General features: G+C 45.2%; 1 protein-coding gene across 19 annotated transcripts in view; it reads right to left on the reverse strand.

Annotated features, from left to right (window-relative positions):
* LOC102934171 (LIM domain containing preferred translocation partner in lipoma) overlaps nucleotides 1-23,879 on the reverse strand; it is a 517,248-nt gene that overhangs the window by 55,537 nt on the left and 437,832 nt on the right. For all 19 annotated transcript variants that reach the window (XM_043522983.1, XM_043522984.1, XM_043522976.1 and 16 more), the window contains one exon: nucleotides 20,679-20,848. In XM_043522983.1, the coding sequence (XP_043378918.1) occupies nucleotides 20,679-20,848 (170 nt within the window). The remainder of the gene's footprint in view (nucleotides 1-20,678; nucleotides 20,849-23,879) is intronic.

Below are 23,879 nucleotides of genomic sequence, written 5' to 3' on the forward strand. Positions count from 1 at the left end.
GATCTTGATCCCACTGACATCAAGGGGCATAGGATTGAGCCCTGAAAATATACCTCACCTCACCTAATTTCCATGGTTCTGTGAGATGAGGGACAGACTGAAACTTACACTGCAGCAGTTGCAGTGGATGAAGTTCACATCCTGTGCTAACGCCCTGCTCCAGATCTATGCATCTATGCAGATCTCCTTAGTCCTTCTGCTGGTCTGCCCTCTGCACAAAAGCAAATTTCATTCTGTATGTGGAAATTCCTTTCCAAATTCTTCTGCTTCCATGAGAGCTTTAGATATACATTTCTCTCTCTCCTCTCCCCCCTTTTTTTTTCCAGCAGAGGGAAGAAAAGTAACATACGCCCTCCCGCCAACACACACACATTTTGAAAAAAAAAAAATGCAGAATCTGTAGTTGGAGGAGTTAGTGTCAGACTATAAAAAATTATTAAACATTATGTACAAAGAAAACATAATTAGCTCCTGTGGGATCTGAAAAAAAAAATTACCCATGAAGAAGGAGAAAATGGATAACTCACTCCTGGGTTTGCCAGTCGTGAATTATTTAATAATCACTCCCTACCAGACGGAATATATTTATCCACCCCATTGGAGCACACTTTTCAATCTATTTACACTGCTTTTAAAATATGATTATTTATTTAAAAAATAAAAAAGGGATGCACAAGGGTGGGGGGGAAGCTAAATGGAAAAAATATTACATCTCATCAGTCTTTCTGATCATGTTAGGGTATTTCAAAGTAAAATTAATGTGAATGCTGTTTATTGCATCTGTCTTGATTATCTTCAATATTAAAACAGAGAAATTAAAACCAGAATGTGTACCCTCCAAGGAGCACGCTTATGATATGCATTAAATGGCACGGGTATACTTCTGCTAGCCATGTGTTCTTGTGCAACGAAGGTTTGATCCAGCTCCCATGAAAGTCAATGGAAATACTCTCCGTGATTTCAGTGGGAGCCGGAGCAGGCTTCCGAAACATCTCCCTCCGGGCCAGACTGTGCTCTTACTTACACCTGCAGTGAATCCAGAGTAACTCCAGTGACATCAGTGGAGTCACTCTGAATTTACACCTGGGAACACAGAGCAGCACTTGGCCCTCAGATTTGACCAGCTGCTTATTTTAAAATGTCAGGAAGTCCCACTAGTTTACTCTTGCCTTTATATTTCACTATGTGTTGTTGCAATTACAATACCCTTCCCAAACAAAAAACTTTGCCCAGCTAAAGTTAAGTGCACTAGTGACAAATACGGTAATGTTGCAGAGCCATTCAGACTCCATAGAGGCCTTGAGAAACGTATATGGATATTAAACAGGAATATGCAATGTTAAAACCTATTCAAAAACTTAAGGACATTTCTAAGCCAAAAGAAATAATTTGATCATGTACTGCGATAATTCATTTTTGTTTGATTTTCTTTTAAAACTCACCCAAGTTTCTTCATGGATCTTAAAGGCAGGAAATGATCAGCAATGGCTGTTCAATAAATTAGAAGTAACATTTTCAAAATTTTCAGGCACCTAAGTCCTATTTTCAAAAGAGACTTATGCTCGGTCTTAAATATAAAGGGAAGGGTAACCACCTTTCTGTACACAGTGCTATAAAATCCCTCCTGGCCAGAGGCAACATCCTGTTACCTGTAAAGGGTTAAGAAGCTCAGCTAACCTGGCAGGCACCTGACCCAAAGGACCAATAAGGGTACAAGATACTTTCAAATCTTGGGTGTGGGGGTGAAGGCTTTTGTTTGTGCTCTTTGTTTACGTGGTTGTTCTCTCTTGGGACTGTGAGAGGCCAGACAGAAATCCATCTTCTCCAACCCATTCTAATCGAAGTCTCCAATATTGCAACCGGCAGAGGTAAGCCAGGCAAGGCGGATTAGTTTATCTTTTGTTTTATGTGAATTTTTCCTGTGTTAAGAGGGAGGTTTATTCCTGTTTTCTGTAACTTTAAGGTTTTCCCCAGAGGGGGATCCTCTGTGTTTTGAATCTGAATACCCTGTAAAGTATTTTCCATCCTGATTTTACAGAGATGATTTTTACCTTTCTTTTTTTTAATAAAATCCTTCTTTTAAGAACCTGACTGATTTTTCCATTGTTCCAAGATCCAGGGATTTGGGTCTTTGATGATTTTGTAACCAGTTGGTTAGGATATTATTCTCAAGCCTCCCCAGGAAAGGGGGTGTGTAGGGCTTGGGGGGATATTTTTTGCAGGGGAAGACGTCTCCAGGTGGTCTCTTTCCCTGTTCTTTGTTTAAAACGCTTGGTGGTGGCAGCATACTGTTCAAGGACAAGGCAAAGTTTGTACCTTGGGGAAGCTTTTAATCTAAGCTGGTACGAATAAGCTTAGGGGGTCTTTCATGCGGGTCCCCATATCTGTACCCTAGGGGAAAGAACCCTGAGATGCCCTTAAGGAGCAGAGTGGATAAAAATTATGATTAAAAAAAACCATTAAAGAACGTAGATTTTTTTATTTTAAGGCCAAACGTACTATAATCTATTAAAATCATTTGAATTAAATAAAAAAAGTAATCTTTAAAAGCAATATCTAAAAGTCCGACCACTGAACTGGTGGCAGTCACTGGCTAAGCACCTGGAACCAGAGTTTGTTGAAATGCTAAACCAGCTTTTGACAGCGGCAGCTTTTGGTCTGCAGGTACAGGGAGACTATTTCTTCATTTCAGTTTGTTCAACTAGTTTAGTTCAATGAATAGTTCATTCAAAGTGGCACAACCAGCTGGGAGCTGAAAAAGCAGGAAAGCTTGTGTTCCTCTTCCAAACCATGAATAAAAACTAGGCAAGAGAGGATGAGATCTATTAATTCTAAAATCTTGAAGGACACGGTGACCAGAAACAACCAATTCAATTCACTGACTACAGATACTCCATTTATTTAATAAATTAGTTTAAAGCACAAAACACTTGTTTTCTAATGTAGCCAGCACATTTAAGATTTTTAATAAAAAGCAATGTTAAAATGATGTTTTTGTGCACTTTTAATTGGAATTCCCCTCTAAGGTGCCACAAGTACTCCTTTTCTTTTTGCGAATACGGACTAACACGGCTATTACTCTGCAACCTCTCATTTCTATCCAGTGCTGCTTGACACAAATCATGAGTAAAAAATTCATCTTCTAATAAATAAGAATGTGTCATCCATTTTCTAGCAATTTAAAAAACTGTAAATATCAAGAATCTGAATAAGCGATATAATTACTTAAAAAATATAGAGAGAGATATAGTGAATCCTCCTGGTTAGCAAAACGAATTACCAAATTATACCAACCAGTGAGACCACCTCTCTCTAAGAATATAACTAAAAAGCACAAATGCAAAGCAACTTTAAAAATTGACTATTTAAATCTAGGTTTCCTGCTTGCTGATTAAATCATGATTAAAACTGGTGATTTAAATCAATCTAGTGTGGCAGTCAGGTTCCTAAATCACTTAGATGCTTTGGAAAATTCCAACCAATGTCCCAAGTTAGGTTTTTTTTTAAAAATGAATATTAATCTAAATGTTTTCAACAAACAAGGTACATCTTTGAAAAATTAACATATGCAGTGTATTAAAAGCAAGTATTAGGTCTGGTCTACACAAACATGTTTCCATTTTCACTCAGGGGGTGGGGTTATATCAAATTATATGTATAATTAATACCATATAACTTTTAGGGACAGACAGTAGGGTTGCCACCTGTCCAGATGGTCGCAGGATTGTTACTTTTTTGAGATCGCCGTTCTGGGAAATCTGTAAGGGTGCTCAGTACGCTGCCAGCTGTTCCGTTTGATGGGCTCAGGATCAGCCCAGATGTCCCATTTCTTTTGTAGCTCAGAGGTAACAACCTTAAGAGACAAGCCTTAGGTACTGGATAACCCAGTCTTAGTCCCTGATTAACGAATGCCCCCCCTATCCCAGGCGGAACGCGAACACACATCCAGCTGCTGCCCAGGAGAGGAATGGACTAGATGAGAACACATGGTTAAGTCTTCTCCTGAGCCACAGCTTTGTGCTGACGACCTGGAAGCCAAACTGACCATTCTAGTTTCAATGTCCCAGAAGATCGAAGAGCCAAAAGCAAGCCTACTTCACCGCACGCATAGCAAGAAGTCACTCTGCTGTTTAAAGTTCCTGCCGTATAATAAGCTAACATATTATTAGTAATATCTGTAAGGATGTGACTTTTTTTTTTCCTTCCAGGGAGGATGTCCCCTTTTACTACCCCATCGCTTATGCTAAAATATAGACACATCAAGCAAAAGAGAACATTCCAAAGAACAAAATGCCCCCGCCACCCCCGCCCCAAGAATGTAAAACAGAAGTGTCAAAATATTTTATGTGGCATTATGCACTCATCTATTTTAAAGACAGAAAGGATTAAATACCTCTACATGATGGAAAGAAAAAGTGTTTAAACAACAATAAAAAAAGATTTAGTGGTATTAATAAAGAACTTCCTTAAAGCAGCATGTCTCCATTAAAGTAATTAATAGGTATGAAAGACACTTCAGTGGAAAGTGAGGAGAGTTCAAGCTAAAGCTTTTTGATTTTTCACATGATCTCAAGACTGGCTTCCGTGCAAAAATAGGCTCTAAAAGGAATATAGGGGGGTGGGAGTGATATGGTGCACGTATGAAATTCAAAGATTAAGAGAATATTAGGACAATAATTCTGACTACATTTATCTGAAGCGACAATAAAACGTTCTGAGTGAATTAAGGATTGTATTAACAGATGCAGAGAAGAGTTTGAAATCTAACTGGCAGAAAGGAAAGGTTTTATGATGATAATTTTTTTTTTTTTAGGATAGCGGTGATATTGCCATAAAACTTTAATCTTATTGCCACGCCAGAGTGAAAGAAAACCTGTCAGAGGCAACTGAGCACATCTGGACTCTCTTGTTTTAAAATGGGAATGGTCTCTTTTCAGCAAAAAGGTCTCACGGGAGGCTGGAAGTGGAAGCTAGACCAATTCAGACTGGAAGCAAGACACAAACTTTTAACAGTGAGGGTAATTAACCACTGGAACAATCTACCAAGAGTTCTGGTGAATTCTCCATCACTGACAATTTTAAAATCAAGATAGGATGTTTTTCTAAAAGATCTGCTCGAGTTCAAATGGGAAATAATTCAGGGAAGTTCTCTGGCCAGTGACATGCAGGGGGTGAGACCAGGTGATCACAGTGGTGCTCTACCCTGGTAGCTGGCACCCGAGCGCCAGGGATTCTTTAGAAGCCACTTGAGTTTTCCTTAAGCAGAATTAACTGCTTTAGAAATGTTTCAGAGAGATTTTTTAAAAAACAATTTAGGTTTGATCCTGCATATGCTACCGAGACTCGTGCTATTGTGGGTAATCCCATTACTGTAACGAGCGCTCTGCTCAGTGGCGTTTGCAAGGCTGTGCTGTATACCGTTCCTGTTTTTGTAACCCTTCATCTTTCAAACGCGTTGCCTTATATACAGTGAAGCCAATTGCATGGAACTCCGAGTGAAGCTGCAACTCAAATGTTCTCTAAATCTCTAGAAATGGCCTAAAAAGCTTTTCTGTGCACATCGTACCAATTGTTGGGCCTAATACCTTGTGCTGAAGCCAACAGAGTTTAAGTCCTTGCTTAAGTGCTTTGCTGAATCCAGGCCTACACCAACTGCGGTTCTACATAAGGGCCACAATCTCACTATCAGTGACCTACATTAAGTCTTTAGAGGAATACAGAGGCTTTTGAGAGCTCCAAGGATCAGCTAAATGCCAAGGAGAATAGAATGTCAAACAAATATTTTTCTTTTCATGACAGAGGATAAATATTTGGCAGAACGTTTAATTTAAAAAAAAGTTTAAAAGTTACTCAGACAGAGTACAGAACATTGCTGTAATTTTAGTTTGCCTCCTAAAATATGTCCAGTCACAGTGGCTTTCTGAAGGAAATATTTACTAATTTAAGAAGTGTTGTCTGGCTTTAACACTGCTCGCATTTACCCAGATATCTCTGGTGGAAGAGCGCCAAAATAATGTATTGGTTAAAATTAATTAAATAAAAATAAAATAAAGATGCGACAGTATCAAGAGTTAAGGTAATAATAAAGCTTTTAAGAGAGACAGTCCTTACCCGTGTTACTAATCACACCTTGAATCTGATTTACTTTTCACCATTGATGCTGTTAGCTTGCTTCATGCACTTCCCGCAACAGGGATAGGGAAAAAAAGACTGATCTGGTCCATTTCAGTGTTTAGTGCTCAGGTAGTAGCTGACATGCTGCTAGAATGCACCCTATTTGTTATTTATTTAGATGTATACGGTAGTTTTAAAAGATACCTGTACAAAGAGCTCTAGGCACTGTGATCATCAATTAATCTTACAACAACAGAATAATGCCCACCCAGGAGAATTAAAAATTATATATGAATGACACAAACTTCATCCACTAGTGGCATTAAACAATCACATGGTAACAAATTAACTCAGCCAGCCAGTAAACAAAAAATAACAGAAGAGCTCTTCTCCAAACCCCATCAGTTCCTGGAAGATACTTTCAACCTCCTCATAGAACCCTCTGCTAATAAAGTTTGTGGATGACAACACTGGGAGGTAATGCCAATACAGGAGGAAAACCTGAATATCATACAAAAAGATTTGGATGACCTTGAAAACTGGAGTAATAGAAATGGGACAACATTTAATAGTGCAACATCATGAACTTAGGGACTAACAACAAGTATTTTTGCTATAAGCTGGGGATGAATCGGTTGGAAGCAACAGCAGAGGAGAAAGACCTGGGTTATTGGTCGATCACAAGATGACGATGAACTGCCCATGTCATGCAGCCATGAGGTATTTTCAGTACAGACAGGAAAATGTTAGTACCATTATACAAGGCACTGGTGAGACCTCACCTGGAAACCTGTGTGCAGTCCTGGTCTCCCACATGTAAAAAAAAAAAAGATTTCAAACTGGAACAGGTGCACAAAAGGGCTTCTAGGATGATCCGAGGAATAGAGAACCTACCTTATGAGAGGGCACTTAAGGGAGCTTGGCTTGTTTAGCCTACCAAACGAAGGCTGAGGGGAGATCTGATTGCTCTCTATAAATACATTAGAGGGATAAACACCAGAGTGGGAGAGGAGTTAATTAAGTTAAGGGCCAATGTTTGCACAAGAACAAATGGCTATAAACTTGGCCATTGATAAGTTTAGGCTTGAAATTAGGTTAAGGTTTCTAACCATCAGAGAGGTAAAGTTCTGGAACAGCCTTCCAAGGAGAGTAGTGGGGGTGAAAAACCTAACTTGTTTTAAGACTGGGCTTGATAAGTTTATGGAGGGGACAGTGTGATGAGACTGCCAACAGTTGCACATGGCCCATCTGCGACTGCTATTAGCAAATATCTCCAATGGCTGGAGATGGGACACTAGATGGGGAGGGCTCTGAGTTACTAAAGAGAATTCTTTCCCAGGTGTCCGCCTGGTGGGTCTTGCCCACATGCTCAGAATTTGACTGATCGCCATATTTGGGGTTGGAAAGGAATTTTCCCCAAGGTCAGATTGGCAGAGATCCTGGAGGTTTTCCACCTTCCTCTGCAGTGTGGGGCACGGGTCACTGGCTGGTTTGAACCAGAGAAAGTGGTGCGTTCTCTGTAACTTGCAGTCTTTAAATGATGATTTGAGGACTACAGAACTCAACCAGAGGTTATGGGCCTACTGGGGGAGGTTCCGTGACCTGTGACGTGCAGGAGGTCAGATGAGATGATCATGATGGTCCCCTCTGGCCTTAAAGTCTAGGAGTCAAAACATGGCTTATATGTGATTGCTGTTAAAAAAATCAATCCATAAACCCTTGAAGAAAACATTGGATACATTTACTCAGTTCATTTCTTATCCAAGTGGGAGCGTCTGAAGTCAGGGCCATGTAGTAAAGAGGTCACACAGATTTCTGAGTCCCCGAGCTAAGCCATTTCACTTCCTTACAGTACTTCAGGTCAATCCAGCTCTCAATGTGTGCGACAGGGTAAAAGGCAGAATCCCTGTGAAAAACCACGTGCTGCATCGAAGCTAAACATTCCGTGGGAGATGCATTGTACAAAGGAAAACAAGACAAGGGACAGCAAGGGCAAAGCTATGCTAATTACGCCACATGCCTTAAACCTTCTTGGCATTATGACAGATCCCACCTACCACGCCCTCGTCTCCCACAATAGGATAGCTGTCTCCATCTAGGCAGGTGGTTTTGTTGACACTGACAAGCGACAACTATCGATATTACAGGTCTTGATCTACCAACGTGTTCTCCGCTAGCAGTGAGAGCTGCTGAATGCAGAGCATGCGGTAACTTCCTATCCCTGGCAAAACCGAGGCTAAGAATTGAACTGCGCATGTAACCTGGTCTTCCTTCTGGTAAAATGCCCAAGTGGATGAGTTACTTTTTCTGTCAATATTATTCTTGGCCCACAGCTTTGTAATCAGTACAGCTGAGGGGGAAAGGGAGATGCACTTGGAATGTGCTTTCTCCCTCTATGTGCATCCAGCACTCGCGATACAGCTTAGAATCAATAAACTTTTCCTCTCGTCACCATCACTGTTTGTTGTCCTTTCCCTTAGCTGGTATTATGCTGTTTTTCTAGCCAGAAATCTACCAAACTCACTGGGGTTTGTGTGTATATGAGGGCAAGTTAGACAGTTTCCTCTAATGCAAACAAACATTGCATGCAGTCGAACCAATGCTGCTGAGTGCCAAAAACAGAGCCCTTCTAGAGGCAGGATCAGTTCAAAGATGGAACTTTCTGCCAAAGCAAAGCTCCTTTTGCTGAGGCTTCAACAAAGCGTCTGACTGAAGTAGTATTCACAAAGACCATGCTCTTACTTTTCCGCTCTTCCCCGGCCATGAGGTTTGCAAACTGCTGCCTGGACTAAGTAGCAGAGCATTTTCGATCAGAGAGAGATGAGACTCTTTGTTCTCTGAAAAAACTGGGTAAGGATAAATCAGACCTGCTAAATCCATACTATGAAAAGGCAGAGCAGCCCTAGCACTGAAAGCATCGTTAGCAAGGACTAGCTACAGGTGAAAGGCCTTTAACTGGTAACTGTGGCTATTAACACGGTCAGTGGTATAATGCTAACGTATTGACCCAAGTGCAAAGCAACCATACCACCCCCTCCCCCCGTTAAACCAAAGGCAAAAAAATTAACCCCCTATTTATTCAAGACCAGGTTTTCAGAACTGAATTAACTGGCTTAAATGCCATTATCTTTCTTTATAGCCCCCATGGCTAAATACCACAGACTGAATGGAATTACACACACACATGATAAATGCACCTGTTACACATGCAGTTATGAAAATCAACACCCCCTTAAAATAATTCTCTCTTATCTATTGTGATAGACCCAGGCCATTTGGGTACAACAGAGTAGTCTTATTGGGATCCAGGAAGTGCTAAAGGGGGGGTCCACAGGACCTGGAAAACCAAATAATTACGGGGAACAACTAATGAACAACAGGGACAGGAGTGCGGTCAAAGGGTCAAACGAAGGGAACCGGACGGGGACACCGAGCAGAGGACCCCGGACAGCGCCCACTGCTCCTCAAAGGCGTCAAGGGAGTCGGTGGATGCCGCCCAGAGGAACTCTGCCCGGAGGCGTGAACGGATGGAGGATCGGAAATAGGCCCCGCAGTCGCAGGAGACTCCATCGGCCAACCTCCTCACCCTGGTTTTATAGATGGCCACTTTAGCCAGGGCCAGGAGGAGGTTGACCAGGAGGTCCTGCGACTTAGTGGGGCCACGGACAGGAAGTGCATAGATAAGGAGGTGAGGGGAATAGTGCAACCAAAATCTTAACAAAATATTCGTGAGGAGCCGGAATAGGGGCTGCAGCCTGGTGCACTCTAGGTATATGTGCGCCAGGGTTTCCCTCACGCCGCAAAAGGGGCAGGTGTCCGGGACTGGGGTGAACCGCACCAAGTACACGCCCGTGCTCACGGCCCCGTGAAGGAGCCGCCAACTGATATCCCCGGCGGGCCTCGGGACTAAGGTGGAATATAGGCTGGCTCACCGGGGCTCCTCACCCTCTAGAGGTGGCAGGAGGTCCCGCCACTTTGTGTCAGGGCAGGACGCGAGGGTGAGGACGTGAAGGGTGTGGAGCACGAGTGTGTATTACAACAGAGTAGTTTTTTTTTTTTTTTTTTTTGAAACAGAAAAGAATTTTATTGTGACAGTTACAAGAAATTACCAAAGAAATAAACCATAGTATGCAACAAAACAACGCAAACAGAAGGTATAACACAGCAGCTTTCAGGAGGGAGAAGTGTTCAGGCTAGCCTGGGCCCAGAGCGGGGGGGCTTCCTCGACACTCGTGGTCTTCCACCCTCCTGAGTTACCTGGTGGCCTAGAGCGGGGGGGCTTCCTCGACACTCGTGGTCTTCCACCCCCTCGAGTTACCTAGTGCCGTGCCCAGTGTCACCGATTCCCCCCCCCCCCCCCCCCCCGAGAGTGCCCGGCAAGATGGGCACGGCTGCGGGGTGGGCAGTTTGGGGGTGGGGGGGTAGACACCCACGTATTATAGGGCCCCTCCTAGATGACAGTGACGATGGTATCCACAGCGGCAACGGCTGGGGCTGGTGTCTCTCGCTCTTCCCCTCAATCAAAGGGTTAGACGGAGGGAACCGGATGGGGTCACCAAGCAGAGAACCCCGGACAGCGCCCACCGCTCTTCAAAGGTGTCAAGGGAGTCGGTGGACGCCGCCCAGAGAAATTCCGCCCGGATACGTGAATGTACTGAGGATCGGAAAAAGGCCCTACAATCGCAGGACGTTTCATGGGCCAACCTCCTCTCTCTGGTTTTATAAATGGCTGGTTTTGCCAAAGCTAGGAGGAGGTTAACCAGGAGATCCCGCGATTTTGTGGGGCCATGGATGGGGAGTGTATAGATAAAGAGGTGGGGGGAAAAATGAAGCCAGAAGCGCAATAGAATATTTGTGAGGAGCCGAAAAAGGGGCTGCAATCTGGCACACTCTAAATAGCCATGCGCCAGGGTTTCCCTCACGTTACAAAAAGGGCAAGTATCCGGGATGGAAGTAAACCGTGTCAAAAACACGCCCGTGCTCATGGCCCCGTGAAGGAGCCGCCAACTGATATCCCCGGCGGGCCGCGGGACTAAGGTGGAATATAGGCTGGCTCACCGGAGCTCCTCACCCTCTAGAGGTGGCAGGAGGTCCTGCCACTTTGTGTCAGGGCGGGATGCGAGGGTGAGGACGTGAAGGGTGTGGAGCACGAGTGTGTATTACAACAGAGTAGTCCTATTGGGATCCAGGAAGTGGGCGGGCAAAGCTCGCCCACCGCTAAAGGATCCCCCCCCAGCCTAAGGAGGAGATCCACAGGACCTGGAGGCCAAAAAATTACGGGGGACAACTAATGAAAAACAGGGACGGGAGTGCGGTCAAAGGGTCAAAAGAAGGGAACCGGACGGGGACACCGAGCAGAGGACCCCGGACAGCGCCCACCGCTCCTCAAAGGCGTCAAGGGAGTCGGTGGACGCCGCCCAGAGGAACTCTGCCCGGAGGCGTGAACGGACGGAGGATCGGAAATAGGCCCCGCAGTCGCAGGAGACTCCATCGGCCAACCTCCTCACCCTGGTTTTATAGATGGCCACTTTAGCCAGGGCCAGGAGGAGGTTGACCAGGAGGTCCCGCGACTTAGTGGGGCCACGGACAGGGAGTGCGTAGATAAGAAGGTGAGGAGAAAAGTGCAACCAAAACTTTAATAAAATATAGGTGAGGAGCCGGAATAGGGGCTGCAACCTGGCACACTCCAGATAGACGTGCGCCAGGGTTTCCCTCACGCCGCAAAAGGGGCAGGTGTCCGGGATTGGGGTAAACCGCGCCAAGTACACACCCGTGCTCACGGCCCCATGGAGGAGCCGCCAACTGATATCCCCGGCGGGCCGCGGGACTAAGGTGGAATATAGGCTGGCCCACCGGGGCTCCTCACCCTCTAGAGGTGGCAGGACGTCCCGCCACTTTGTGTCAGGGCGGGATGCGAGGGTGAGGACGTGAAGGGTGTGGAGCACGAGTGTGTATTACAACAGAGTAGTAGAAGGCAGATATACTGGCCACTGGATTAGCAGTTTTCTGTTCCCTGACTGATCAGAGCAGGGGCTGCTCCAGGCTAATGAGAACACCTGACTCCAATTAACCTGCAAAGAGTCAGGTGAGGCCATTCAGTTAATGTGAACACCTGACTCTAATTAAGGCCCTTCTGATGCTATAAAAGGGCTCACTCCAGTCAGGCTGAGGAGAGCCAGGGTGTCAGAGGACAGAAAGTGCAGCTGAAGGGCTAAGTAATGAAGACACCCTCAAGCCATCAGTAAGGGAGCCCTAAGGTAAGGGTGAAGAAGAGAGAAGCGGGAGGGCTGTGGGGAAGTGGCCCAGGGAAATGTAGCAACTCTGGCAGTGAAAGGTTGGCTGCCAACAGCTGCTGCCATTAGGGTCCCTGGGCTGGAACCCGGAGAAGACCCCCCGAACCCGCCACTACAGAAACACCTCATGGGAGGGGAAGACAGGCCCCTGCCAGGACAGGAGGCTAAACTATTATGGAATAAGCCTGTAGGGACAACAGAGACTGTGGGAGTTCTCTCACCAACCTCCTTGCTGGCTTATGATGAAAAGGGCTCAGTAGACTGTAACCCTGGTCCTAGAGAGAGAAGGGCTACGTGGAGGGTTGCAGTGAGCCTCTGAAGCTAGCATAAACCCCCTGGCAGCGCGCGACCCAGGGGGACAAGGTTGGAGCTCTGCCACGCTATTTTAAATGAAAGGCAAGAACACCACGCTGTGGATGAGCAACGATTAACACTTTATAACATGCCATACGCCTGCCCCCCCTGCAGAGCAATCTCACATGGCTCTCATGCACACATTATGATGTACGTCACCCTAGCGAGGGATCAGAGCCGCATTGCACTAGCTGCTGGACACCCCCGAAGGAGAGAGAGAGAGAGTCCCTAGCTTAAAGCAGCAGAAAATCCGGGTTCCAAAAGGACAGAGACGGTGGAGGACAGACGGGCTTGTGGTTAACTATTTGTATTACCATTGCACATATGAGCCTAGTCTTGGACAAGGACCTTATTGTGCTAAGCGCTGTCCACGCACGGAAAAAAAAAAAAGACGGTCCTGCCCCGAGGAGCTGATAATCTAAGGATAACACAAGAGACAACAGATGGATAAAGAGATGGGGGAGTGCAAGGAAACCATGAGATGATATTGGTCAACATGATGGGCACCACACTGGGACTGAGATGGGCTAGATTCTGTTCCTGGTTCTGTGTGACCCTGGGCAAGTCAAGTCACTGAACCTCTCTGGGCCTCAGTTCCCACCTGTAAAATAGGGATAACAATCCACCCTTCCCCCCAACCCTTGGCTGTTTGCACTGGGAGTTCTTTGGGGCAGGGACTGTCTCTCACTGTGTTTGCTCAGCACAACAGGGTCCAATATCAGTGTGGGCTTTGGGTGCTACTGGAATAATAACAAAGGGGGAGAAACACAGGTGGTTTGGTGAGAGGAGGAGGAGGCTACAGTAAAAACAAGCCCACGGGAGTGCCTGGAGCACTTGGCATGGCTCGCCTCCTTACTGGGTGGGAAATCCATTAGAGGACACGTGGTAGTTTAACACTGTAAGATAGCAGCTTGTTCCTGACCATTTCATTGTACTTCTGTGACAGAGAGAACATCTGCCTCCAAAATTTCTAATTTTAGGGCCTTCCCGAACAGTGTGTCCAAATCATTGCCTGGCACTTATTTTATTTTAAATTTGTAAAATGCTCCTAATTATAAAATGCTGTAAGAGCAAACAGAGGGTCATGGCTTAGTAAGAGAACAGAGCTTCCCTGGAAAGCAATTCGCTTGTCCACAGCCACACCTCCTGCAGCCGGGGCAAAAGATTCGGTCTCTGTCAAACCGTCCCAGAAGGGATTTGCAGAGTCAAGGGCTCCCCAGCAATGAAAACGTGCCTCCCCCTGGTATTTCCATCTTTCTGCAGGAGGTCTGTGTAGGGGCGACCAGAGCCTGGGACGGGGGCAGGTTTAAACACTAAAGGAAATGATCTAAACAAACAAACAGCTCTCAGGGCTCATAGCTCCAAGAAGTATGGTCTGCTGCACGGGACGGTGGGGGTGGTATGCTGCACTGTGCAGAGTGCACAAGCCGGGGGCAAGTATGCTGCTCCTGTTAAAAGGAACCACATCTCTCTCCACCTTGAAACATGCTAGCCTGTGCTAGGAGGACTCTGGAACTAGCTGGATAGCACCACCTCCTCCCAACCTGTACCAGAGCTCTAGCAGGCAGGGAGAGGATTTAATTTGGGAGTGTATGCATTTTGCTACACATTCCCCCTGCTTTGTCTCTAAAGGCAGCCCGCAGACAGACCTACCTTCTGGAAAGGCAGGGTCCGGCCCTTCTCATGCCTGTGGAAATAAGGATTTTCAGTGGGATGTCCAAGCACATCCTGCTGCATTGCAAACAGCTTGATCTCATTATCCTTAAACCACCCCTAACTGATAGGTGTCCAGTCTGGCTTTGAAAATCCCCAGCCAAGGTGATCCCATCATCACTCTTGGCAAGGCACCGTATTATGAAGTTTTCCATCACATTCTCCTGGCATTTTCCCTGCTGCAGCTTCTGCACATGGACAGCTTGTTCTGTCCTTGTTGGCTAATGAGTATAATTGGTCCTTGTCCTCTCTCTAATGACCCACATGCTCCTCTATAGAGGAGTTACCACATATTACTCTCATCTCCCCCACAGTCTCTTTTTTAATAGCCACACACTCGAAAAGAGACTATTTACTTTAAAAAGAAAAGGGAAAAATACACTTTTCATTTTGTCTAGTGACAAATATTCACTTTCTCTCTTCCCCCCGTCCTCTTCCGAGCTGTCAGATGACTGGGAAGGGCAAGAGGGGATCAACAAACTTTCCTAGCACTGAACAAACATGCAAAGGTTCATAGGGGTAGGCGCTGGCCCAGTGAGTATTACCCACTCCATTTTTGCACCCCCTGGACTCTGGAGCTGCTGGAGGACCCTGGAGTTAACCACAGTAGCTCCAGAGGCTGCTCTGTCTTATATCCTGGCTGCAACTGTTCTGCCAGCCCTTCAGGATTGTCCTGGAATCTCCAGGAATTCTAGATTAATCGGGAATTAAAGATTACGTCATGTGATGAAACCACCAGGAATACATCCAACCAAAACTGGCAAACCGAGCAACTGCTGTGTACTAGTGTAACCCATGCTGACTTGGTGTGGCACTCTGTCCCCCACCTCCAGTGGTGGCTGGGCCAACGATGGATGCTGCTGAACCCGCTACAGCCTTAGCTAACAGGGCTGGGTTTTTTAGATTCTGACGTCGCAGGTTCAATTCCCAGTGCTGACAATCCACTCAGGGGCATCATGTTACATTAGCAGCACAAGGCAGCAGCTCCTAAGATAGGGCGTACAGAATAATGCTGATCTCAATTACATTCTTTGAGGACAAACACATTCCATGATTTAAGGAGTGCACGACTTTATATGTCTGTTCGAGTTGTCACTTTGAATTCAAACTCTTTGGGAAAACATGCATAATAGTCTTAATGATCCCATTGAGCCGTTTAAATTCAAATTGCCGAGCACTCGCAATACCACACTGGCAACACTTTCCATAAATTACTCTCAAATTCAATATGTCGCTTGACAAAAACAAGAATAGAGGGCTTAAAAAAAATCACAAAACATTCTTTAAATTATAGCTTCTCTTTTCTTGTCCCATTTAAATTGTTACGTTGTTGCTAAATTAGTGCTGAAATATCTACATACATGATTCAGAATTCTTTTTTAAAATAGATGTTATTTTTCAGAGGGGATTGACCTCAGACTTTAGATCTGTGCACGCTAATGTTACTTCACAGGCCCCCCCCCCCCCACACGATGAAGTGAGCTGTAGCTCATGAAAGCTTATGCTCAAATAAATTGGTTAGACTCTAAGGTGCCACAAGTACTCCTTTTCTTTTTGCGGATACAGATTAACATGGCTGCTGCTCTGGACACTCTGTCTGTCTGTCTCTCAGAAGCAATCAGCACTGATCTAACTTCTCCCATCCAAATTAATGGGAGTTTTACCATTGATTTCAATGGGAGCAGATTCAGAGTCCAAGGCCAGAAGAAACCACCAGATCATCAAGCGTGACCTCCTGCAAAAAAGTCACCAACGCTCTCAACGCAGGCCCCACTGTGCTATGCAAACATTTTGCAGGAGACAGAGCCACTTACAATCTAAATGGACAAGACAGACAAATGGCGGGGGAAAGGGAGTATTATTATTCCATTTTTTACCACTGGGGAACTGAGGCACAGAAAGATTAGGGTAACGCTTTCAAAACCACACTCATCTAATACACCTTAAGAGTTCAAGGCCCACTGAAAATTAATGGGACAGTCTCCTCAGTGACTTACAAGCTTTTAAATGGTTTTTTACCCTAAATGATTTCTCCAGGGAAGTTGACGCCACCAGGAGAGAGAAAAGTTGACAACACAGAAAGAGAAAATAGAGAAGCCTGCAGCTGAAGCAGGAATCGAACCCAAATCTCCGGAGTCTTGGCCTGGCACTGAAATACAGCACCATTTGACTTCCCTAGTTCTAAGTGGAGTTGTTAAAAATGGAAGGGCAGCTCTGGCTCACGATAACTTTGCTCTGTTGTTATTTCACCACTCATTGCTTCCAGCCCCCTAAGTTTTGATGTTCTTCTCTGAGGTCCCTCTGCTTTGACTACTGAATATTTCCGGTTTGCCTGAAGAATTCTTTATGCTTTCTCCCATCCTCTTCCCCAAGGGACCCAGCCAGCTCCATCAGGGCCTGATACTTGGTGACCTTGACACTCATACAACATGGGGGAAAACCTGGGAGGGTACTCAACATCTTATTGCCGGCAGTGGCAATGACAGGTGCTCAGCATCTCTCAGGACTTGGCCCTACAGATCGTTTATCACTGACTGTTACAACACGGGGAGTGACTGCCAAGAAGCAGGGATGAAGAATGGAAGGAAATTTCCATGTCCCAGAGAAAGTCATCAGGACATCAAAAAACACTCCCATTTGCAAAACAGCAGCATCCCCTGCCAGACCAGTATGTCTGGTTAACCTTGCGTTCAGTCCTTATGGTAATACTGTAGTTGGAAAGGAGACAGCTGGCATGGCTTTAACATCTTGCTCTTCAATCTTTTATGACAATGTTTGCAATATTACGCTTAACCTCTTCTTTATACAAAGCCCAATACAAAAACTTCCCCCAAATACCGAGCAAGCAAACCAAAGGCTTTTGGCAGTAAATTTCTCTGTAAGGGGGGGAAAGTATATGAACATTGACAACAGATTGTAGCCGCGCTACATGGCTCACGTATGGAGGATCTAGTTAGATTGGAGACATATTGTCACATTTTAGGGATTAGATTGACTGTAGCAGTGATAGGGGGTGACACATCTGCCCAACGTTAACACTTTGCTTATCTCAACTGCTTTTTACTGACCGCAAGTGTCTTGATGGAGGGAGGTTGATGGTGTTTTAGGAATAACATGAATAATACTGAGCAAAAGCATGAGCAACAGAATTAAAAATGCATTTGTAGGATTTAGCCATTGCAATGCAATTGTTGTCGGTCTGTATTAAATGCTCTTGTTTGGGTGCTTAAAAGATAGGAACTAATTCTGGGATCAAACTCAAGTTCTCAACACCAGGTGGCATTTTTGTTCAGAGATGGGGATAAGGAATTGTTTCAAGGGGTGAGTGACTGCAGTAGGTTTTGGACCTGACCCTGTTTGAGCATTTTGTGTTAAGAGGAGCAATGATAAATAAAACCAGAGAGATACTTTTGCAGGCTTTGATCATCAATATTGACCAGTAGCACAGTCAAGGGTAAATGCAGGTAACTGGAGTTTACCAGCTTCTCACTGGGGGAATATGTACTTTAGTTTAGGTTAGTTTACTCACTTCCTTTTTTTAACACCAGATCACTGATATTGCTTAATTAAACATAATTTCTGTTGCAACCTTAACTATGGCTTCACTACTGCTCCACCAACACAAGAGTAACCTCGGAAACAGAGAAAACATTTGCCAATTTTTAGTTGTTCAAAAACTTTCATTTTATTTGCCTGTGGCTTGACTGCAGACATGCATGGTGCAGTCACTCAGAGCGAACTATCAGAAGAGCGAACAGTTCCTGGTCTATAAATCTGGATAAGGCAAACACCTTTTTGTCTTCTGTCATACCAGAGAGGCAGCATGTTTAGTGATTTGAGTATTGGAACAGAAGCCAAGAATTCCTGGGGCTGGAACCTCAGGTGGCGTAAACTGGGGTAGCTCTACTGAGCTATGCCCATTTATGCCCGCTGAGAATTTGGCCTCTACTTTCTAAGCCTGGTTCAGTCACGTATTTGCTGTACAGCCATGGGCACGTCCTTCAGGCCCTAACACAGCAAAGCACATAGCTTGAAACTGACTTTCAAGGAGACTTGGACTCTGGAGTCGCTTTTGAAATGGCACGTAGGCTCTGAAGGCAGCTCGGCATGTTTTGAAAATACATGCTTATGTGCCATTTCAGACAATGGGACTTAAGTATATGCCTAAGAGCTTTGCTGAATCAGGTGTCAAACCCTTGGCTCCAGTTTCCCCATCTGGATGTTTAAAATCACTGCCCCTATTTATGTAATGCTATGGGTATGTAACTCCACTAATGTTGTTTTCACATCAGCAAGAGACCGGATTCCCAGGGGTGTTTCGTGCCAGGCCTTTAAGCTTCTTTTTTTGTGGCTTGTGTAGGTGAATATTTAAAGGACACTTTTTTTGCCTAATCATTTCAAAGAAGCTATAAAAATTAAAAGTTTATCCTTTCCTCTGTGGTCAAAGCTGTAGTGTGGAATTTACTATTGCAGATGCAGCCAAGCAATTATCATTGCTTTATCCCTTAAAAAGATAGAAGATAAATTTGAAAGAAGATGAGGAACAGAATCCTTCTGTATTTTTCCTCTCATCCTTTTATCTCCCAACGTAGGAAGTTTACTGAACCCTCGCCAACAATTCACTCAGGCTAATGAAGTGTATAAGTAATGGGATTAAATAATCTCAACCCATTATTACAGTGGCTAATGCAGATGTTCTCCCAAACTAAAGCAGATGCGCAGTGAAGAAATCATGCCTGATTTTTTTTTTAAAAAAAAGTGTTAACCGACTAGCAGATCCCAGCCCGAAGTCAATGAGACATTTAACTCCAGCGATATAAAACACTTGGTGCAATGCATTATGGCACACCTCGCAATGAACTACGGTCTCCTCCCAAGGGCCAACACATGTGCCACAAAATTAACCTTAAAAATTTGATGGCACAATAATTTTAAAGCTAACATTAAAAGGAGAAATGGTTTAAAAGCACATATTCAATCAAAAAATCATTTACTTTTTAAGAGCCAATTAACAGGGACCATCCACCATTGCCACTGTAAATAAGGCAGCATCAATCCTCCATTACTGCATTCAACACTTTAGCAATAATCCCACTGCAAAGGACACGTAGCAATGGCAAGGAATCATGAGGCATTGTTACCATGCTCTGAAGTAGTAATGATAATAAATAATAAAAAGTGATGAAAGAATGTAACTGAGGAATTAAAGCTTTTAGCAAGTAACAAATGGGATTCAGATTCCGGGTGTCATGAAGGCCTGATTCTGGGAAGTGTCCAACCCTCATTTCCCCCGATATCAGTGTGAATGCAGGGTGTTCAGCATTTCACAGGAGGCACTCAGCTCCTTGCAGAACAGGCTCCTCAGCTTGTAAAGGAAACTCGAAGTTAGAGGCTTAGTTACCATGGCTGTAGCCTCACCTTGCAATTAAGTGAGAATAAATATAACCGAGCAATGTTTGACAAAAGCCAGTGTTGAGAGAAAGGGTTCTAGGAATTAGAGAGAAATCTACACAGGGCTGATTCAGTGGTCTCCACAGAATTTTTCAGCAATATTCTGCAGCTTTACTTATTCTAAATACAGAGATTATAACTATTTTTTTCACCCAAACCGTCAAAATACCAGGGCACGGTAAATGCAGATACTTTAATGGTGAAACATCAAAAGGCATCTGGATACAAAAGCCCTTGAAATTGATGGATGGACTCCTACTGATTTGAAAGGGCAATGGATGGGGCCTAAAGTTTGGATGCGGTTCGGCAGCTTTTATCATCCTGTGGGGTTGCAAAATTACATTGGGATCCTTCAGTCTCACCCCTCCTTCAGTGGGAGTTTTGAGGATACAAGGACTTCAGCATCAGGACTCTTACAGTGGAAAGCTTTTGGGAACAGGGTTTTCTCCTAAGAGTGCTGTTACTTCTGTTCCCAGTCAGGCTAAGTTTATCACAAGAAAAACTTCTCTCTCTTTTGGCACGTTTGTTTCAAGGCTTGGATGGAAACCAGAAATCATGCGCAAGAGGGAAAGGGGGTGGGAAATTAAACTTTTTCTGAACATCATGGATGGGTCTGTTTCTACTCTATCCAAGTTGAGTTGCTCACCCTTAATTGTAAGGCAATGCTGCAATCTACAGTAGAGAGGGGAGTATCCACAGATGTCTAAACTCTGCTGGTTTGTGTTCATGTTGAAAATGAGCCTCGGCACTTACAATGTAGCAGGGTTCACAATACGCTTTCTTCTCCACCGCGTAGAAAGGCTGGCCTCTGAGCTTGTTGCCACATGTCATGCAGGTAAAACATTCCACGTGGAACACTTGGTCCATGGCGGTGCATCCAGTGCCTTCCCCGACAACGTTCTCACCGCAACGGGAACAGCGGCCTGGGGGGAAGAGAGGAGAAGAGACATCATAATCATCGCAAAGTCATGAATACGGGGGCTCCAGGTGCTATCTTGAGGTACAACGTCACCACATGGTCATGTACAATTCCTGCCCTCAGCCGCAAAGAACAATCTCATGCCTAGGAAAGATTTGCACACTCTGGAGGATGAGATGGCTCTGGGGCTGGACCCCAGGCTCTGGTGCCTTTCACTTGTATGTCATTACATCGAATGCAGCCCATACCAATGGGGATGCACACTCGCCACCTATGGGAGGCCATCTGGTGGTCTACGTGAGCAGTCTCAATGCAGCTCCCTGCATTCTCACAACAGGAACTGCCAACGCAGTGAGCACCACTGGTGGGGGTTGCAGCAAAGAAATGAAGGACTGAATGGCTAGGGAGATTGCAACACCAGTCTCTCATGCTGCGGGCTTACCGTTCTACAGAAACAGACAAATACAGGGCACACACACAGAGACAAGACAGGGCAGGCACGGACGACGGACCAGGCTTGGAGAGGCTGATGTAGAAGTGCTTTGTGGGACACATATTTTAAAGGGGAGGGAGGCTGAGTGAAGTTGCTTAGCTCACGGGAAAGGACACTTCCAAAAAGAAGCCTATGGCACAGAAGCTGCAAAGGGGAAGGTGGGAGTACTCAACGCAGTGAAAAGAACAGCTCCGAGGGACATCGCTCATTTCAGTCCCGCTCTGATGTTCCACACTGCTGATTACTGATGTTCCACACCGCTAGCATTCAGCATTGATAATGATTTAGCTCAGACATGCAGAATTATGGAACAGAGACAGTGCCAGGTTCTCAGCTGGGGAAAATCAGCATAATTCCACAGAGTTCAACAGAGCAATAACGATTTACAGTAGGGTGACCAGACATCCCAATATAATCGAGACCGTCCCAATATAAGGGGCTTTGTCTTATATAGGCAACTATACCTCCCCCCCCCAAAAGTGTCCTGGTTTTTCACACTTGCTATGTGGTCACCCTAATTTACAGAAGCTTAGGTTTCTACCCCACTAGAGGAGGAGATTTCATGGACATACCTAGTTTTCTGAATGAATAATTTCTGTGTCCCTCATTTTGGGTCTTGTCGGACATTATTATTTATCATTTGTATTACCACAGCACCTAGAGAACGCAGTCACAGACCAGGACCTCACGGTGCTAGGCACTGTACAAACATAGAACAAAATCACGGTCCTCGTCCCAAAAGGTTTCCAATTTAAATACAAGAGACGACAGGTGGGGGAGCAGAAGGGAACAGTGGGACGATATCGCATCATGCGTTTGGGACTTGGCAGATGGAGTGGGACGGTTGCTAGGGAAGCGAAGGCTACGCAAAGAGAGCAGGATGATGGCCAGGAGATAGCTGTCCAAATGGTATCATACATTCAACTGAAAGATGGCCTTTCAAATAATTCAATAACCCAGCCACAAAACGTGCACTAATTTAGTGGTGTGTGTGTGTGTGTGTATCTGCCTTAAAAATAAAAACATCTGTAAAGCTTAAATAAAAAACAAAAAAACCCCAGCCTGCTCAATTGTCCAGGTGGCTGAACTGTGATACTGCTGTGCATGGAACCGATGATGACATTAATACCCAGGTGCTTACAGCTTCTTCACTGCCTGTCCCAAACTTATGCATGCTGCTGCCGTACAGTAACGACTGTTGTGCTGGGCAAGCCCGTTTCAGCAGCAAGTAAAGGCATTTCAGTCCATAACGTGCGGAAGGCACTTTACGACCCTCCAGGATGAGGGGGAAGGTGATGTTTGAGACCTCTTAGGAGAGCTTGGAACGGAACCCAAATCATTCTTATTTGTGAAGTTGCATCAGTGTAGTTGGCACTGTAAGGGACACGTAATACAGACCCTGCCGCAAAGAGCTTACATGCTGAGCAACCCGGTGGGAATACTCTAAGTCAGAGAGCAGATCGGAGCGTGCTAAGAAGCCCAGCTGCAGGGATGTGACGGGGTGGGGGAGACCCTGTCCCGTGTGGTACTGAGTGGGCCCAGGACCTCTGGCTTCCGTGGTCCGGGACGCCAGTGGTTCCTGGGCAGGAGCCAGTAAGGAGCATCCTTCTGCTCCAGCAGTCAGCCCAGACTAAGCCGGGCTGCTCCCTCTTATACTGCTACACCTGGGACATGGGGGCGTGGCTTCCTCTGCCCACAGTGCGGAGTTAACCCTTCCCCGTCCAGTGCGGGGTGAGTTCACCCCGTCACAGGGGAATAAATAGACTTTTTTGCTTAAAGCTTAGCTTTGTAGATCATTCACACTTGATGTCCTGATTCACAGCCCCGTGCTCTAGCCACTTAGCTATGCTTCCTCTTACACGGACGTCCCTTGCCATACTGGGAGAGGAGTAATTTAGGGTGAGGTATGTGGCGAGAAAGCGGTGGAAAAGTTTCCTAACAGCGAGGACCATGCAGCAGTCTCGCTGCAGCAACGAGACAGATGAAATGGACTAAAAGGCCTTTCTCATCTATGACATGACAGAGCCCCCCATTCCCCTCCCTTCTCCGGGTGGACAAGGCCAAGAGTGCTCAATGGTCTCATCCAAAGCGCTTACGCAGCATTGCTGTAATAAGAAGCGACGTCTGGGGACCAGTTAATATCCCTCCGTATAAAACATGAAATTGAAAGCCATGAGTGTATTACTTCACACACTGTTCTTCCAGGGGGAGTATTCTTCAGGAGAATTTAACCTCCCCTGTGTGCCGTTCTGTGATCATCCGGTATCGTTTTTATGAGGCACTTGGACCCAGAGTAATGTAACCTCTGTGCAAACACTTCTCAGTTTCCTTTGTTAACATATGAAGGGAACATCCAGCAACCAATTCCTCCCCCCCCCCCCTTCCATTCATCATTCAGCCAGTTCCCATGCACTGGAATATACCTCTTTCTCTGGCCAGCGCGTCACTTTCAAGCTATTTGCAGGCTACTTTTCCGAGCCACTTCTGTTTACTCGTGTGCCAAAATACAGATTTAGGGTTCCAGCTCTAGGCCCCCATGCCT

This window comes from Chelonia mydas, chromosome 9, assembly GCF_015237465.2.
Source record: "Chelonia mydas isolate rCheMyd1 chromosome 9, rCheMyd1.pri.v2, whole genome shotgun sequence".
Taxonomy (NCBI): Eukaryota; Metazoa; Chordata; order Testudines; family Cheloniidae; genus Chelonia; species Chelonia mydas.